At 33.9% G+C, this 20,436-nt stretch overlaps 1 protein-coding gene across 1 annotated transcript in view; it reads left to right on the top strand.

Annotated features, from left to right (window-relative positions):
- The window catches only part of VPS13B (vacuolar protein sorting 13 homolog B), an 816,084-nt gene that overhangs the window by 63,757 nt on the left and 731,891 nt on the right, over positions 1-20,436 (top strand). The window contains exons 6-8 of the mRNA XM_024756522.1: positions 3,046-3,227; positions 8,393-8,567; positions 14,721-14,989. Coding sequence (XP_024612290.1) covers positions 3,046-3,227; positions 8,393-8,567; positions 14,721-14,989 — 626 coding nt within the window. The remainder of the gene's footprint in view (positions 1-3,045; positions 3,228-8,392; positions 8,568-14,720; positions 14,990-20,436) is intronic.

Genomic DNA, 20,436 nt, shown 5'->3' with positions numbered 1-20,436 from the left:
TACTTATTTTAAGTCCTAGTTACAAGAAAGCAAAGTGAAATTGAGTCTCAAGGTTACTTGTCTTGTTAGGGCATACAAATAGGAACTAGAAGAATTGGAATATAGTTTTGTTTTTGTATGTTCTTTAATGTTTGACCTTCACATTTTAATAATGAAGAATAATCCTGATCTTGAAGCTCTGTTGTGAGGCATAAATAAGAGCATATGCAAAGGCCCAAATTTTGTTTCTGAGACATTTTCAATGCCTCCTTCTTATCCTCTGTGGAAATAAATATTTGGTTAAAATGCCAAAATAAAAAGTTATGAAAAACAGAAAAAAAGCAGAACTGGATGATGCAGGATTGAATAAATGAGTTGAAATTTTAGGGGAAGAAATGCCATTTATAGTTTTTACATAGAAGTAAAGCAAATATTACTCTGGGAAGTTATTTATAATGAATTAGAAAGAGTCTTGGATTGGGAGTTAGGGGATCTTGGTTCACATCTTCCCTCCAACACTAACCTGGTGCAACCTTGGGTAAGTCATTTGTAAATGTGAATTATCATTACTGCCAACCTACCAGTGTGTTTATGAGAGTCAAGTTTGATACCACATGAAAGCTCATGATGATGGTGGTGGTAAAGACAGCAAAGAGTATTTTCCATTTATTGAGTGAGTGCTTGTTAACTGCTGTGCCTGGTGCTGTTTATGTTTTTTGTTTTTGTTGTTTTTTTAGTTAATTATCTTGTTTGAATCCTTTAGCTTCTGAGGTAGATACTGTTTCCCCTTTCATTAATTTTTAATGCAACATTTGGTACTTAAAAGGATTTATGTAACATACGCTTGTTATAACACAATATAATGAACGCTTACCCTTTAAGTAACTAGAACATTAACAGTTTGCCCCTTCCAATGTATTTTTCCCTGTCCTATTCCCTTGCTTCCTCCTAGAGTTAACTGCTGTATTAAATTTTATCATTTAATTGCTTTAAAAAAGTGCTGTAAAAAGGAATGAAGTCCTGATACATGCTAAAACATGGATGAATCTTGAAAACATTATGCATACATGTAAGCATTTCTTTAGGGCATATATAGTACTTAGGAGTGGGTTTGTTAGTTGGGAGGATATGCAAATATTTGCATTTTCAAAATAATGCAGAATCATTTTCCACAGTGCTTGTTAGATAGACATAGTTATTATCCTCATTTTATAGATTAAATTGTAGTACATTATGTAAAGTAAGTACCAGAACCAGAATTCATTTTGTATCTTTTTAAGATAGTTTTTGTTATATTTGTATTGAAGAAAAATATTTTTCAAAGCTTAATAATTTCCTCTCTCACTGAAAAATTTTCTAGGATATCCTTGAAATATCACTTAATATTCTTATAGCATAATGGGTAAGAACATGTGCTCTGGAGTAAGCTTGTCAGAGTTTGAATTACACCTCTGCTCTTTATAAACTGTCTAACATTACAGATTATTTACCCTTACTGTGCCTTTGTTCCACAGCTTTTAAACAGAGCCATATAAATCTTATAAGAGATAATGGATGTAAAAGATTTAGTGTAGTGTCTAATAGCAAATACTCAGTGAATTATAATTATTATAAAGAGAGGGAAGGAAGCATCTAGCTGGTTTCTTTCATTTCTTGTCCTATTATGATAATTTCTTTAATTTATGTACATGTATATAACAGTAACTAAATCCTTTATTTGATTTCAATTAATTTCAAAATGAAATTATATGGTGTTTGTTCTTTTCAACTAACAGACAGATTTGAAATTTATTGGCTGAATAAAACTTTACTGTTTTCATACATGTGCATACTCTTTATACTTCTTAAAAACTTAAATCCAAAAAAAGAGAAGATAATTAAATGTTGAATTAATTAGAGGTTGCCAGGATATATTCAGAAATAGAAAGTATAGTTTATTGTTTTGAAGATTCCAATGGCCATAGCATGTGGATAGTTGCTAGCTGAAAGTCACTGACCAAGTAGATTTGGGCCTAATGTTCACCTAGGAATTGCTTATTAGTTAGGAATAAATTTGCTAAAGGTTTTATTTTCTAGTTTGATACTTTACCAGCAATTGTTTCCATTTTTATTCCCTTGAAAACAAACTTTATACCATTACTGGTAATTTTGTAATTTCTTCATTAGTTATTATTTAGAGGTGTGCTGGCCACTAGAATACTCTGTGATGATGGAAATGTTTTATTTTTTACTGTCCAGTACCCTAGCCACTAACTGTATGTGGCTTTTGAGTACATGAAATGTGCCTAATGTAACCAAGGACCTGAAATTTTAGTTTTATATAATTTTAGTTAATTCATAGGTAAATTTAAATAACACCATATCGATGGTGGCTACCATACCGAAGAGTGCAGTTTTTGAGAGTAGCAGTAAGTTTTTCAGTGTAAAATAAATGTTAAATGAGCGACTGTTATTCAAAATATTTTTTTAATGTGGTTTTTCAAGAATTTTATTTATTTATTTATTTTTTGCGGTACGCGGGCCTCTCACTGTTGTGGCCTCTCCCGTTGCGGAGCACAGGCTCCGGACGCACAGGTTCAGCGGCCATGGCTCCCGGGCCTAGCTGCTCCGTGGCATGTGGGATCTTCCCAGACTGGGGCATGAACCCGTGTCCCCTGCATTGGCAGGCGGACTCTCAACCACTGCGCCACCAGGGAAGCCCAAGAATTTTATTTTATTATTGTTATTTAATATTACATTGCAGATAGTGAAATGTAGCAAAATTTTTCATAAAGTTTGTCTTAAATTTGTAGTTAGGTGTCAAGCAAATTGGGAGCAAGCTGTTTCGTTTCTTTAGGCTCTATTTGATTCTTTGTACATAAAATGGGGATTATTGTGCCTAAGGTTGTTGGAAGATATAAATGATATAATAAATGAAAAGTTCTTTTATAGGTTCTGACATCATGTATTAAATGAGCTATTAATCTTATTTCTGCTATTATTTTTATTACTGTTATACTAATAAATAATTGACTTTTTTTCCTCTAACTTTACTTTCTACTTAAAATGTTTTTCTTTCCTTTTTAGCAACTGATCTGGTGCTGAGAAAGGTTATCAATTTTTCCGACTGTACAGTTTGTCTTGATAAACGAAATGCTAGTGGTAAAATAGAATTTTACCAGGATCCTTTATTGTACAAATGTTCCTTCAGAACACGTCTGCATTTTACATATGATAACCTAAATTCCAAGATGCCATCTGTTATTAAAGTAGGTGTTTCTTTTTCTAATAGTTGAGTTGCATGTTTCTACCTTATTGACTTTCATGCATGCTAATTATTATTAAAAAGCAAAGAAGAAATTAACCTCATAAATATATAAACCATTATTTTTTGTAAAAATGTTTTATTTATAACTTTTATGTTAATTGTTACATATTATAACTTTTTGTATTGTGTGTTCTAATAGAGGTATTTTGGGGACACCTTTTTTTTTGTGACTGTAGTTTCTTTTTTAGTTTGTCTACCTGATTAGTGTTTTTCTCTTCAAGTATATAGAAGAGATCATATCAAAAAGTGTATTTATATCCATGGTGGACTGAAGATCAATCTTTATTTCAATCCTTATAAATTGTTTATGTGATAGCAATAGTTATTGACCCTTATCTTTCTTAGGTAACTTTACAAGACTTAAATTTGCTTATCTAATATCTTAGTTTATTGGTTTAGGAAATTTTAGCTTTTTATCTGTGGTTTCAAAATGTAATTACAATTTTCTGTCAGTGGGAATTTTTCAGTAATGTCTTTTTTTTTGTTTTTAGATGAGCTTTATTTATTTATTTAACGTTTTTATTGGTGTATAATTGCTTTCCAATGGTGTATTAGTTTCTGCTTTATAACAAAGTGAATCAGTTATACATATATCCCCATATCTCTTCCCTCTTGGTCTCCCTCCTTCCCACTCTCCCTATCCCACCCTTCTAGCTGGTCACAAAGCACTGAGCTGATCTCCCTGTGCTATGCGACTGCTTCCCACTAGCTATTTTACATTTGGTAGTGTATATATGTCCATATGTACACTACCACTCTTTCACTTTGTCCCAGCTTACCCTTCACCCTCCCCATGGCCTCAAGTCCATTCTCTAGTAGGTCTGCATCTTTATTCCCGTCTTGCCCCTAGGCTCTTCATGACCACTTTTTTTTTTTTTTTAGATTCAATAAATATGTGTTAGCATACGGTATTTGTTTTTCTCTTTCTGACTTACTTCACTTTGTATGACAGACTCTAGGCTCTAGGTCCATCCACCTCAGTACAAATAACTCAATTTCGTTTCTTTTTATGGCTGAGTAATATTCCATTGTATATATGTGCCACATCTTCTTTATCCTTTCATCTGTCGATGGACACTTAGGTTGCTTCCATGTCCTGGTTATTGTAAATAGAGCTGCAGTGAACATTGTGGTACATGACTCTTTGAATTATGGTGTTCTCAGGGTATATCCCAGTAGTGGGATTGCTGGGTCGTATGGTTGTTCTATTTTTATTTTTTTAAGGAACCTCCATACTGTTTTCCATAGTGGCTGTATCAATTTACATTCCCACCAACAGTGTATGAGGGTTCCCTTTTCTCCACACCCTCTCCAGCATTTATTGTTTGTAGATTTTTTGATGATGGCCATTCTGACTGGTGTGAGATGATATCGCATTGTAGTTTTGATTTGCATTTCTCTAATGATTAATGATGTTGAGCATCCTTTCATGTGTTTGTTGGCAATCTGTATATCTTCTTTGGAGAAATGTCTATTTAGGTCTTCTGCCCATTTTTGGATTGGGTTGTTTGTTTTTTGATATTGAGCTGCATGAGCTACTTGTATATTTTGGAGATTAATCCTTTGTCAGTTGCTTCATTTTGTTCTCCAAGGTACTGGTAAATATTTTTAATATGTATAGTTATTCTCTAAGTGTAAATCTTGTGTTCTTTTATTGCATAACAGTTTTCGGTACCTCTTGTCTGTCTGTCTACCTATTTATCTCTCTTTGAAGAAGAATTCACACAGTGACTTGTGATCTTGTTAACTAAGTTTTAATGTGGAATGAATTTTTATTATTGAATTACAGGCTTTTGTACTATAATGGAAAAGCCAGCCCCAAGTCTGAACACTGGGATTGACTACTGTGCCTGTTTGGGCATGGCTGTATAAATTATGTATTATTATTTTTTTATTTTTTTTTTTTTTTGCGGTGTGCGGGCCTCTCACTGTTATGGCCTCTCCTGTTGCGGAGCACAGGCTCCGGATGTACAGACTCAGCGGCCATGACTCATGGGTCCAGCTGCTTCGGGGCATGTGGGATCCTCCCGGACCAGGGCATGAACCTGCGTCCCCTGCATCGGCAGGCGGACTCTCAACCACTGCGCCACCAGGGAAGCCCTACATTACGTTTTTTAAAACATAAAACACTTGCTATTTTATGTAGCTTTATTGTACTTAAGTTTCTATTTATATATGAAATACACCCATTTTTCTTTGGTAGTGCTCAGTCATGAGTATGTTTTTTTTTTTCCTTATGCATCCTACAGTGCACATTGTTTAAATTCTGCTACTTTTCCCTTCTATTTTTGAATTAGCTTCTTAGGCAAAGATAAGCATGGAAAAGTATTAATTCAAAAGTAATTATGCCACTGTCTCAGGACAGTGGACTTACTTTCCTTCTTTGACCTTGAATCTACTAGTAAAGTTGGGGACTGTTAAGGGTGGATTCAAGATATATTTTGAAAGCAAGTAATGGATATAGGGAAGCCTTACTATATAAAAAAATCTTATTGATCATTAATACAGATTTAATTGTCCATTCTAGGATGTGGCTAACTTAGAGGAAAGTAAAAATAAGTGAACTTGAGGAAAACTTAGTGTTGGCATATAAGTTTTTCTCAAAACTGACTAGCCATGATATTTAATGTAAAAAGTACCTTTAAATAAACTTGTTGACAGGTGGTTTTTGACTTTTGTAATCACTGAGTGTGAGGTACCATTATTCTTAACTGAAATTAAATTTTGAGGTTTTTTTTTTAGTACTACTGTGATGTAAGATTTACTGTTTCGAATTAGACCCATCATTCTTCCACCTCTTAGTGCTTGGAAATAAGTATTAAATGGACATGGTTAACCTCATTGATCACCTGAAAGACAGGGAATTTCCCAGAATGTTCCAGACACCCTAATTATTTGTCTAAGACTCTCACATATGTTCAAGTGGCTTTTGAGTTTATTTGTATTTTGGGTGGGCTTTTTGTAATTTTCTATCTTTCGTGAGTAATAAATATGTCTTTAGAGATTTTATCATCTATGAGATGTAGAGCTTAGGGTATGTAATTTATTTAACATTTCCCCTGTTTTTGAAAATTTACTTTTTCTTAACAGTTTTTCAGAGGAATGAAATTCTACATATAAATCTTTGACCACATCTCTGATTAATTCCTTAGGAGAGATTTCTGTAATTGCAAATATCTTATTAATGGGTTTAAACTTTTTTAAGCCCTGTAATCTGTACTGCAAAATTGTTTCCAGAAAGGTTTAACCAGTGTATGTGCTCATGAACATTAGGGGAGTGCCTATATTACACTCCTGCTATCCTTAAATATGATCATGTTTTAAAAAAGCCAAGCTGTTCAGCAAAAATAATACAAATTAATATTTATTTGATTATTGTCAAAGTTAGATTTTTTTTTTTAAAGAAGATGTTGGGGGTAGGAGTTTATTAATTAATTTATTTTTGCTGTGTTGGGTCTTTGTTTCTGTGCGAGGGCTATCTCTAGTTGTGGCAAGTGGGGGCCACTCTTCATCACGGTGCACGGGTCTCTCACTGTCACGGCCTCTCTTGTTGCGGAGCATAGGCTCCAGACGCGCAGGCTCAGTAGTTGTGGCTCACAGGCCTAGTTGCTCCGTGGCATGTGGGATCCTCCCAGACCAGAGCTCGAACCCGTGTCCCCTGCATTAGCAGGTAAATTGTCAACCACTGCACCACCTGGGAAGCCCAAACTTAGATTTTTGAAAATATGTTCACTGGCCATTATTTTCTCTTTGAAAAATTCATTCAGGTTCTTTGTCAGTTTTTCTATTGTGGGTTAACTTTATTGATTTTAAAGATATTTACATGTATGTGTGTGTGTGTGTGTATATATATATATATATATATAGTGTGTAAAGTATCTTATATGTTTAAGATATATATGTTGGTGTGTACAGTATTTTAAGCACATACATACATACATACACACACAGTTGACACTGGTTTTGCTAAGACAGCTTATCACTGGTGCTGTTGGTACTGTATGGTATTTAAAGGGTATGGCAGAGAAATCTCAAATTGAATAAGAGCTTGGCCGGCCTGCGGTGCCCGCCCTCTCAACCTGTCCCCCATTTCAGGGTCTAGTCAGTGTATGATTTTTAAGTCAGTTTTAAGAAACCTGTACTCATATTTGAATATGGTATTTTACACCGCCCCACACAACTGTCTTCCCCTTCAAGTAGGGTTTTTTGTGCCTTTAGCCCTAAAAATATGATGATTACCATTACTTCTTTTTCATGTTTCATAGACATTCAAATACCAGTTAGTTAAAATAAACCTTCCAGGAGACTTGTCTTTATGGCTTAATTGGTTTTATTCCGTGTTTATCTCACAGCAGGAAATCATTACACTGAGGCTGTCTTTATATTGAATTGATGTCTCATTCTATAAGGAGAACTTAGATTGGACTGCTTTGTGCCTTGTTGATAATAATTAATCTTATTTCTTATAACTGATTCATGTTATAAGTTTTATACTGTGTTTAAATCTTTTATTTAAAGTTGGTTTGAGAAATATTCCTGATCATGTTTTCACTTGGTTTTCCATATTTGACAATAATCATTTTACCATGTGCATACTTAGATAGTTATAATGTTAGTAATTTACTCAACAACATGTTTTTAGGATGTGTGTGTATTCTTTTTGGTTCATAAAGCTGAAAAGGGTGATTAAAGTCTTACTAAAATGACATGAAACTTTTGTTCTTAGTTGTGACAGATTTTTATGGTGTTTGTTGGAGTACTGTCGTACTCTTAACATTATAAGGTGGGTAGTTTGGTAACAAAAACTTTTGGGAAAAGTTATCTGGAAATCCAATGTGACTGTATCTTTTCATTATCATTTCTATTTCCACTTATATAGTTTGGATTAATATAGTTTCTATCTAAAGTGTATTGATCATCATAGAAAAATCTGTTTAAATTCCTAAGATTTTAAGCTGTTATTTTGGCTTAAATATTAGAAATGTTGGGACATTACTGTTTCTCCTATGGTTTCCATTTTAAGACTTAACATTTCTCTACTTATGCTAAATGGTACTCCCTTTGAATATGCTTTTGTTGATGTTTTTGTTTTTTTTCAAAATACAGATTCATACCTTAGTAGAGAGTTTGAAACTTTCTATCACTGATCAGCAGTTGCCTATGTTTATCCGTATAATGCAACTTGGGATTGCTCTTTACTATGGAGAAATAGGAAATTTTAAAGATGGAGAAACAGAAGAGTCTGCCTGTCACAATAAAGATATGTTAGGAAACATTACAGGTAAATATAACAAAAACTTTTATAACTATTGTTTTTACGAAGTGTTTTCACTATGTGAAACTGCGAAAACTACAACATTAGATTATGTTTTGCAGTGTTCTAATATGATGGGGTGTTTTTTTTTTTTTTTTTTTTTTTTGTGGTACGCGGGCCTCTCACTGTTGTGGCCTCTCTCGTTGTGGAGCACAGGCTCCGGACGTGCAGGCTCAGCGACCATGGCTCACAGGCCCAGCCGCTCCGCGGCATGTGGGATCCTCCTGGACCAGGACACGAACCCGTGTCCCCTGCATTGGCACGTGGACTCTCAACCACTGCGCCACCAGGGAAGCCCCATGATGGGGTGATTTTATTTTGCTTGTTTGACACTAATTTTTTTCTTTCCTACATTTTGCATACTATTCTGACTTTCTATTTTCTACATGTTAAAAAGAACTTGAATATTTCTAATAGGTATAAGTGTTTGAAATATACATTACATAAAAGTTAAGGCAGTCCAACCTCAAGATTTCCTAGTAAATTATAGTACAGTTGACCCTGAACAGCATGGATTTGAACTGTGCAAGGTCCACTTGTAGACAAATTTTTTTCAGTAAATACGTACTACAGTACTACATGATACATGGTTGGTTGAATCCTCAGATGCAGAAATGTGAATATGATGGAGGGTTGACTGTAAAGTTATATCTGGATTTTCAACTTGCACCTCTAACTGCCTTATTGTTCAAGGAACAACTATATTGATAATTTTTCTGCAGGGTCTCAGCAAGAGTTATTATAACTAATTAAGTTATTTATACTTAATTATTTTATGTAATTATAATTGACTATAATACGTAATTATATGCTTCATTGAAGGATACCTACTTAATTAATTGGAGCATTACTTAAAGAAGTATATACTTCATTGAAAGATACTTAGCGGGTTAATTTCAGTTATTCAATTCATTATACTTTTACTAAAGCCTACTGTGTGTAAGACATTATTGCTGGGAATGTGGTAGAATGTAGAGATAAGGAAATGTGGGAAAATAGAGACAAATTCTCTTCCCTTAAAATCTTAATATACAGTGGAGTGGACAGACATGTGAACAGTTAGTTAAGCATGATGTATGGTAGAATGATAAGATGTTTGTTTAATAAAAGTATGAGTGATCTGAAGTAGAAAAATGGTGCACGGGATGATTGGCTTTGACTTGTGTTGGGTCTGAGACTCAGGAAAAATTTGGAGAAGATGATGATTAACTTCCATAGTTTGAGCCTTTAGAAAAGGGCATTTAAAACTTAGGAACAAATAATCTTGTTTAAAAAAGGGCAAAAGACCTGAATAAACATGTATCCAGAAAAGATATACAGGTGTCCAACAAGCACATGAAAATATGCTCAATATCATTATTCATGAGGGGTAATGCAAATCAAAACCACAGTGAGATACTGCTTTACAGTCACTAAGTGGTGTAGTTATAATAAAAAAGACACATAATAAGTGTTGGCAAGGATTTGGGAAAATTGGAACCTTTATGTATAGCTGGTGGGAATGGAAAACAATCTGATTTGTCAAAAAGTTGAACATAGAGTTACCATATGAGCCTAGGTAGGGTTCTATTCCTAGGGTTATATGACAGAGAGTTGATAACATATGTCTAACATAAAAACTTGTATGTGAATGTTCATGGCAGCATTATTCTTAATAACCAAAAAGTTTAATAACCTAAATGTCCATCAGCTGATGAGTAGATAAACAGTTGTGGTGTATCTGTACACTGGAATATTATTCAACCATACAAAAAATGAAATACTGATACATGCTAAACTTTGAAAACATTAAGTGAAAGCAGCCAGTCAAAAAGGAACATGTTGTATGATTTCATTGATATGATATGTCCATGATAGCCAGTTCTGTAGAAGCAGAAAGGAGATTAGTAACCTGGGCTTGTGGGAAGGAGGGAATGGAGAGTGACTGCTAATGTGTAGAGGTTTTCTTTTTGGAGTTTCATGTTTCTTAGAACATGAAAATATTCTAAAATTAGATAATGATGATGGTTATACAACTTTGTGACTACACTAAAAACCACTCAATGGTATACTTTTAAAGGCCAGATTTTATAGTATTTAACTTATAGCTTAATAAAATTTTTTTATCACCTTAAGAAAAGCTTAGGGAACATTAATAAGCATATGTAGATATAAAACATTTTATTTCATTTCACACTAGGCAGCGAATTCTTGTTAGACATTGTTCCTGTCCTAGTGATTCATTACCTAACACCTAGAACAAAACCTAGCATATAGAAGCTGTTCAATTCATTTTTTTTCACCATGCTATTATGATAAATTTCAAATATATAGAAAGGTTGAAGGAATATTATACAGTGGACACCCACATACTCATCATCTAGATTCTACAATTCATATTTTGTCACATTTGCTGTATCATATATCTGTTCATCTAACACCATTTTCTCTCCATCAATTCAACCAGTTTCTGATGCCTTTCGAGGTAAGTTATGGACATCAGTATACTGCACCCCTAGACTTCAGCAGCATATCATTAACTAGAGTTTATATTTATTGATGGTTCTTTTTCTTTTTCTGAAGATTAAATTCACAAGGTGAAATGCATAAATCTTAAGTATACTATTTAAGAAGTTTTGAGAAATGAGTATGCCTGTGTGATGCAAAACACCCATCAAGATATGGGTCATTAACATCTCACCAGGTTATCTCATGCCTCTTTCCAGTCATCCCTTGCTCCAGCTGCCTGCCCACCCCCACTCCACTCAAGAAAACCCTGTTCTGAATCTTTAAAAAATCGTGGATCGGTTTTTGCTGTTTCTGGAATTTCGTATAAATAGAATCATATAGTATGAATTCTCTTGTGAAAGGATTCTTTCATTAAGCATAATATTGTTTTTTACTTTTAATTTAAAAAAACTTTTTATTAAGACAATTTTTAGAGCAGTTTCAGATTCGTAGCAAAATTGAAGAATAGGTACAGAGATTTCCCATATACCCCTGATCTCATACGTGCATAGCCTCCCCCATTATCAGCATCCCCTCCAGAGCGATACATTTGTCACAATTGAGGAACCTACATCATTATCACCCAGAGTCTATAGTTTAGTTAAAGTTCACTCTTGCTGTTGTACATTCTATGGGTTTGGACAAATGTATCCATCATTATGGTATCATACAGAGTATTTTCACTGCCCTAAAAGCGTTGTATTTTGGGGATTCATCTGTGTTGTTGTATATATCAGTATTTCTTTCCTTTTTATTGCTAGGTACATTGTATGACTATACCATACGAATATAACATAGTTTATTTAGCCATTCCCCTGTTGATGGATGCTTGAACTATTTCCAGTTTTGGTTATTATAAATAAAGATGCCCTGGACATTCTTCTGGAAGTCTCTTATAGACATGTGCTATTCCTTCTCTTGGGTAAATGCCTAAGAATGGAATTTGTTAAGTTATATATATATATATATATATATTTTTTTTTTTTAAGAAACTACCAGGTTGTTTTCTCTAAGTGGTTGTGCCATTTTACATTCCTATCAACAATGTATGAGAGTTCCAATTGCTTCACATACTTGCCAACATTTGTTGTTGTCAGTCCTTTTTACTTTTAGCTATTCGGATGGATATGTTTTGGTAGCTCATTGTGGTTTTAATTTGCACTTCCCTGATCAATTATTTTGAACTTTTTTCATGTGATTATTGACAATTAATATATCTGCCTTTGTGAAGTTTATGGTAAGTATTTGCCTATTTTTAAACCATTGTTGGGTTTTATTACTGATTGGTGGTTCTTTTTTTTTCTTAATTTTTTTTTAATTTGGAGTATAGTTAATTTACAATGTTGTGTTAGTTTCTGCTATACAGCAAAGTGAGTCAGTTATGCATACACATGGTTCTTTATATATTCTGAATTCAAGTCTTTTGTCATATACATGTCGAATACACTTGGGGAGTATATTTTGCTGGTCTGAGTTGCTTAATTCATTTTTAAATACGTGTCTCTTGAGCAGAGTTTTAAATTTTGATCAAATGTATTTTTCAAAATTTTCCTTTGTAACTATTCCTTTCTGTGATCTAAGAAGGTGAGTAGGTGTTTGTTTATTTGTTTGTTTGTTTATGTATGTTAAAAAGAGGGTTGCTTGCTTCCAAATGAGTCTGAATTTGTTTTTTCATCTGTCTAAAGCAGAGAACCTTAACCTTTTATTGTGTGTGCTATGGACTCCTTTGACACTCTGGTGAAGCCAGTGAACCTTTCTCGGAAAGTTTGAAGCGCCTTGATTTTAATATGCCTTGGTGTCCTTCCCCAATTCTGTTTATGTCTTGGGGATGTTTTTCTTTGCCCCTTTCTGGTGGTTCTTTCCATGGCCTCAGTAGTTTCCTTACATGAAACTGATTAATACTTAGGTGAGGACTGGAGTGGGACCCTCTCCAGGTCTCAGGAGCTCTCACCCTGAACAGGTCTTTCTTGCTTGGTACTCTGCCCTGCAAACTCTAGCCACCTCAGTCTGCCTGGACTCAATACTCTGTTTTCTCATCTAAGGATGTTAGGATACACCATTGCAAGGGCAAAGAGTATTTTAAGAATTCTGACCAGAGATCAAAGAGATGCTTTTTTCTGTTCCAGGTCACAATTCATTCTTTTTACAAGGAAGTAAGCAAAGATTTAGAACTTCAAAACCATCTTTCATGAAAAATCCCTCTTAATTTTAAATTAATATTATGTATAAATTATAGTGACTGATTTCTTAGACTTCTCTTAGTGATGTTTCTTTCTTTTGTTTCAAAAGATCAAGCAGTGGGATACTCCTCCTGTTTATTGGTTTTGACAAGAGAGGTCCAGAGTCCATCTCTTTGGACCCAGCCTGGTCCTGGGTTGAGCTAACCTGACTTTTATAACCAAGATGATATTCACTGATGATGTCCAATTTGAGATCTTACAAGGGACAGTTAATAACAGGCTTTATTTATTCCCCAATAGAAACTTATATGATATTTATGGTTAATAGCAAGATATGAAGATCAAGTAAAATGTTCTCTGGATTTGTAAGTTTTTAATTTTATTTTGAAGTAAAATGGCTAAGATCTCTTGGTACTGTATTTTAGGTACTCTAGTTACTATTTATCTTTTTTGTCCCACATGAAAGAGGTCAATAGCCATGTGTCATGACCTAAAAGTGTACGATGTTCCAAGAGTCTCCTGTCACGAGAATTAAAAAAGTTACAAAGTTTTTCTCACCAGAAAACCTGGAAGTGAATCTGAATGAGGATGATATTTAATGGAGTGTATGTATTTATTGATTTATCATTGAAGAGTATATATGTTTGAATCTGCTGGAGGGTGCTTATACCATGAATTTTTTAAAAAGTAATTTCTTCTGTAAATTCCATGATGATCTGCATCTCTTTTGTTTGTATTGTTAGAATAACATTAAGGGACCTTGATGGATTTTGTCTTACAAAGGTGGAATAAGTTACAGTGGTTGGAATTTAAATCCTTAGTCTGCCAATTTGTAACCACATAAAAGTTCTTTGCTGTAATTTTTCATCTATAGAATAGGAAAGGTGTTATTCACTAATAAGAAAGTCACTATTTTTCTTAACTACATATGAGAATAGTTTCCTTATAACATTTACTTTCATTCTTTGGGATAATTCTTTTCTTGGTGGGGGCACATTCTGCCTAGGAATACTTGCCATTCTCTTTCTCTGTTGGGTGCATCAGGAAATCAGGAACTTTTCTTGGATTTTTCTGATATTATGTTTCTGAGAAAAGTCAGTTTTTCAGCACCGTAGCCTTATTTTTGGAAGGTAGGTTATATGTTGTTGTTTAAATTAATGAGTGAAATCCTAAAGAATGAATTTATTCTTTGTATTCATCAAACACATTTAAAAGTATGTAATAAACTACTTCCCATATAACATTGTGGACTATGAAAGGAGATTTATACAGTACAATATATAGAAACTTGAAAATGGTAATGCTAAATTATTGGTTTCAAATAATAATAACCAATGTATGGCTTGTTCATACTTTATGAATCATGTGGGAGAAACTTTTATATAATTTAAATTCCTAATTGTCCTCTTGCGTTAATTCCCTTTATTTAAAATGACTTTATTTTGATTGATAGGTGCTGAAGATGAAACACGAGTAGATATGCAGTATCCTGCTCAGTACAAAGGCCAAGAGCTGTATTCACAGCAAGAGGATGAGCAGCCACAGGGATGGGTATCATGGGCCTGGTCATTTGTGCCTGCAATTGTGAGTTATGATGATGGTGAGGAAGACTACCTTGGGAATGATCCTACATCAACCACACATCAACAAAAAGCACAGACTTTGAAGGATCCTATTGTTTCTATAGGATTTTACTGTACAAAGGCAACTGTGACTTTCAAAGTAGGTTTCTTTTCTTTTTTTTTTTTTTTTTTTTTTTTTTTTTTTGGCTGTTTATCTCTCAACTTTAATGCTTAAATTTTGACTTCTAGTAAGAATGTGGCTTAGTTTATGTTACACTTAGTAGATGTGAGACAAGAGTCTAACAATCTTTACTTCATAAAATTATATGTCCCTTCATCTGAAATCTCTGAATTTTGCTCTTTTTGTCTTCTTAAGGCCTTCTCCACTTTCCTTTTTTAATAGCTTCATGGAAAGTTTTTCTCTCCCTACTGAATCTTTCAATTGGCATATAGAGATGCCTTAGTATTTCCATTAAAAAAGAAATGCACATAAAAAAAACTCCCATGACTTCATGTACCCCTCTAGCTACGGCTTCATCTCTGTGTTGTCTTTTCATTACAAAAATTCTTTTAAAGCGTTGTTTATATACATTTTCTCTCTTTCCTCACCTCTCTTTAAGATAGTTCAGTTTATTTTATTATCTTGATCTTGATCTAACGCTTTTTCAGCATTGTTTAAAATACTTTGAGAGAAGGTAAGGAAAAAAAAAAAAAAAATACTTTGAGTACTTCCTCCACTAACAAATGCATGTAAAATACATTCTCAAAAGAGATTATATAATAGGTATTTTCAGGTTAAGCAGTAATAAGGTGAACATCCTTTTATTTTATTTTATTTTATTTAATTTATTTATTTATTTATTGCGGTACACTGGCCTTTCACTGCTGTGGCCTCTCCTGTTGCGGAGCACAGGCTCCGGACACGCAGGCTCAGCGGCCATGGCTCATGGGCCCAGCCGCTCCGCGGCATGTGGGATCCTCCCGGACCAGGGCACGAACCCGTGTCCCCTGCATTGGCAGGCGGACTCTCAACCACTGCGCCACCAGGGAAGCCCATCATCCTTTTATTTTGAAAAGTATAATATGTTCTTCTTTGATCATATATTGTCTTCTCTGCCCCTCAGCTATAACTCATACTTAATTTTAGGTTGTTGCTTGACTTTTTATAGTAGTATTATCACACATTTAATATTCCTGAACAGTACCTAATTCATTCAGCAAATACATATTAGTGCCATCTATGTACCAGGCATTGTTTTGTCTCTGGAGTTCACTGTGAACAGGTCAGATATAAATCCCTGCCTCTTAAAATGTAAATTGTTATTATAAACAAATAAGATATATAATATACCTGTTGATGAAAAGGGTTATGTAGAAAAAAGAAAAGGAAAGAGGAATAGCAAATGCTTTCACTAAATGGGAAGGGAGTTTTGCAGTTTAAAAGAGGGTGATCAGGTTGTCAAGGGGAAGACGGGGGAGGGTTGGATTGGGAGTTTGGGATTAGCAGATGCAAACTGTTATATATAGGATGGATAAACAACAAGGTCTTACTGTACAGCACAGGAAACTATATTCAGTACCCTGTAGTAAACCATATGTATATATGTAATAAACAGTGTGTGTGTGTGTGTGTGTGTGTGTGTGTGTGTGTATATATATATATATAAAAGAGAGTGATCACGTGTAATAAGTAAAACAGTGTGTGTGTGTGTGTGTGTGTGTGTGTGTGTGTGTGTGTGTGTGTATATATATATATATATAAAAGAGGGTGATCACGTGTCATACTGAGTGAAATAAGTCAGACAGAGAAAGACAACTATTGTATGATATCACTTATGTGTGGAATCTAAAGAAATGGTATACATGAACGTATTTGCAGTGGTATAAATGAACCTATTTGCAAAATGAACCTATTTACAAAACAGAAAGAGTCACAGATGTACAAAACAAACTTATGGTTACCAAGGAGGAAATAGCAGGGGAGGGATAAATTGGGAGATTGGGATTGACATATACACACTACTATATATAAAATAGATAACTAATAAGAGCCCACCGTATAGCACGAAGAACTCTATTCAGTAGTCTGTAATGACCTATATGGTAATAGAATCTAAAAAAGAGTGGATATATGTATAACTGACTCACTTTGCTGTACAGCAGAAACTAACACAACATTGTAAATCAACTATATACTCCAATTAAAAAAAATAAGTAAAAGAGGGTGATCAGGGAAGGCCTTAATGGGAAGTGGATATTTCAGTAGAGACTTGCAAAAGAGGAAGCTTTGCAGGTACGTGGGAATGAACATTCTAGGAATAGCAAATGTAGAGGCCCCCAAAGTTCAAGTAACAGCAGGGAGGCCTGTGGGGCTAGAGAAAAGTGAGCTAATGTGGAAGTAGTACAAAATCAGGTCAGAGAGGTTATGGGGTTGGGAGAGGTCCATAAATTGTGAAACCACGTAGATCATTTTAGGGACTTTATCATTAATCTTGGATGAGATAGGAAGGTTTTGGACAATTTTAAGCATAGTAGTTATAGGAGGATCTGAATTATGTTTTAAGTTGCATCAACTCTGTTTGCTCTCTTGAGAATAGATTATAAAGGGACAAAAGCAGAAGTAAGGAGATAGAGAGGATTGCAGTTTTCAAGCAAGAGATGATGATGGCTTGGACTAGGGTGTTAGCAAGTGGAGGTGGTAAAAAGTAATTGGATTTTGGATGTATTTTGAAGGTCGAGAGTACAGGACTTCCTGATAGATTTTATTGATTGACATAAATGAAATAAAGAAGATCCATGGGAGGCTCCTGAGCAACTGGAAGGGTTGAGTTCTGATTTTCTGAGATGAGCAGTACTATGAGAGGATTAGGTTTGAGATAAATTTCAGGAGTTTGCTTTTGGACAAATCAGTGAGGGAAACTGAAAATAAGTGACTAGTGATGTAGGTGGCAAACCAATAGAGTGCCTGTTTGGAAGCTAAGTGCCATAAATATTTTATACTGGTCATTTGTGAGAATGGATTCATTGGATTTGTCAATGTGGAAATCACTGGTAATTTCGACCAGAACAGAGATTTGAGACTGGTGGAATTGTAGTTGAAGTTGGTTAAAAACAAATGGGAAGACTGGTGGGAATGTAAAATGGTGTAGTCTGTGGAAAACTGGCAGTTCCTCAAAAAGTTAAACGTAGAATTATCATATGACCAAACAATCACACTCCTAGGTATATGCTAAAAAGAATTGAAGACTGAACTCAAGGAAATAGATGTACCTGAGTCTTCAGAAAAGCACTATTTACAATGGCCAAAAAGTTGAAACAACTTAGATGTCCATCAGACAGATGAAGGAATAATAACCTTTTCAGAAGATAGTGGCTATTCTTTTTTTTTTTTTTTTTGGGCTATTCTTTTTTGATAGTACTCCAGACTCAGTAAGTGGTAACTTTAAAAAAGACCAGTTGTGTCTCCAGCTCTTGGAAATTGTCTGGTACATATTCAACAAATAAATGTTTGTTGAAGAAATCCATCATCTGTCCATCTACCCATCTCCTTATCTGCTTACCATTTTTAAAAATTTTTGGACCCTCTTTTAGATTATTTTTTCTTTGATTTTATTTGTCTTTGTGGGTTTATTTTTTTATGGAGGCGTTTTTCTGAAAAAGATAAACTCATGCGTCCAACCTGTGAAGTAGTATTACAGGTGCTATTCCAGGCAACTGTTACATACTGGTAATGTAGCAAAGAAAAATCAAGTTTCTGCTCTGGTGTTTTTACTTTAGCTTATATTGTTTAACTGCTTGAAATAAACTTTTTCAATCAGTAGTAAAGCTATATAATTTATAACTGTAGCAGATGGTAGATTAAAAATATTTAAAAATAGTCTTTAAAGATTTTTCTAATTAAAATTATTCCATATTTTCTAATTTGACAAAAGCTAAATATAGACAATAAGTTTCAACAAAAGTTTAGTCATGGCTTGATTAGCTTAAAAGAGTTTTTCTTTTGGTAATAGTTTGGGGCAGAAGTGATAAAAAAATGTAAACATTACCTCTATATTTTGACACCATTGTTTATTATTTCTGAATTTTATGAAACAAATTATTATTTTATTAAAAATTTTGCAACTGAAATTCACTGATTTAGCTATGTTTAAATTAAAGGGATATGGGTCAATCTGCAAAATAAAAATGATAAAACAATAAACCCTTTAAATGTATAATAAAGAGCCAACTGTTGCCAAATATTGTTAGATGTTTTGCCAGTTTTAGATGATCCAAGTGAAATTATTTTTAAGTTTGTGAGGGAAGTCAGGGATTGCTAGTAAAGTACTATCTTTTTTTTTGGACCGGGGCACGAACCCGTGTCCCCTGCATCGGCAGGCGGACTCTCAACCACTGCGCCACCAGGGAAGCCCTAAAGTACTATCTTTTCTGGTGACCTGTACATGTTTACTTTTAAATTTGAAATTATTCTGGTACATTTCTCTTAACTTCACTGATGAGAAGAGTTGTAATTAAACCGAGTCCGTCAAAACAGGCATTTATATACAAAACTTTTATAGACTTTTGGGGTAGTATTTGTCATTAGTCAATATATCTTTAAAAAACTTTGAAACATTTATGTCTCTCTAACGTTTCTCTAAGGGAAATATGTGGATATTTTGGAGGAAAACATTAGAATTATTGTTCAGCTTGGGTCTAAAGAATGTATGGAATTAATTTGTGGTTCATATTCTGGTCAGAAAATAAGGTCATGTTTCTACATTAGCATTCTGAACAGTTGATATCAATCCAACAAAAATCATGCCAAATTAAATGTAGCATTTAAAAAATAATGTTGAAAATTTTTCTTGTAATGTTTGAGTCCTTTTAATCAATTAATTGCTTTTTTTCTACAATAATTGTAGACAGCTGAAGGGTAATCAAGTTTAAAATATTCAATTTTACTTAAGCATTTTAGATTATAGAACTGTACTTTGAAATAACAACATTGTGTATACCATTTCTAGAAGCATCCAAGAAATAAAGGCTTACATTATATAAAAACTCGTTGGTATAAAAAATGAGAATAATTAGTTGATTCCCAGTATAAAGAGGTTATCATGCTTAGAATTATAGCTTTTCAATTCAATAAGTTCTATATGACCTAAGTTAAATATTGGTTTTTATTTTTTAAATGTGATCTTTGACTTTGCATTTAAGTTTGAAGAGTATATCCATTTCACACGAATAAGGCTCACTGAATCATTAGCAAACATGAGCAGAATACTTTTTTTTTTTTAAAGTAACATCTTTATTTTGGAATAGTTTTAGATTTATAGGAAAGTTGCAGAGATGGTACACAAAGTTCACATATACTCCTTACCCATTTTTCCCTCTTATTAACATCTTACGCTATCACAGTTCTTTTGTCAAAACTAGGAAGCCAGCATTGGTGCATTATTGTTAAATTCCAGACTTTAATTTCATAATGACCTTTTTCTGTAACATGATCCAAGCTAGGATACCACATTGCATTTAGAAAAGGAGCTTTTAAAAATAATTCAAATTATCTAATTTTTGGATACGTAGAAATAATATGCTGTAAGTTTCAGGGCAGGAAGAGTATAT

This window comes from Neophocaena asiaeorientalis, unplaced genomic scaffold, assembly GCF_003031525.2.
Source record: "Neophocaena asiaeorientalis asiaeorientalis breed wild unplaced genomic scaffold, Neophocaena_asiaeorientalis_V1.1 scaffold29, whole genome shotgun sequence".
NCBI classification, from domain to species: Eukaryota; Metazoa; Chordata; class Mammalia; order Artiodactyla; family Phocoenidae; genus Neophocaena; species Neophocaena asiaeorientalis.
This window is presented reverse-complemented; position numbering and strand designations above follow the sequence as displayed.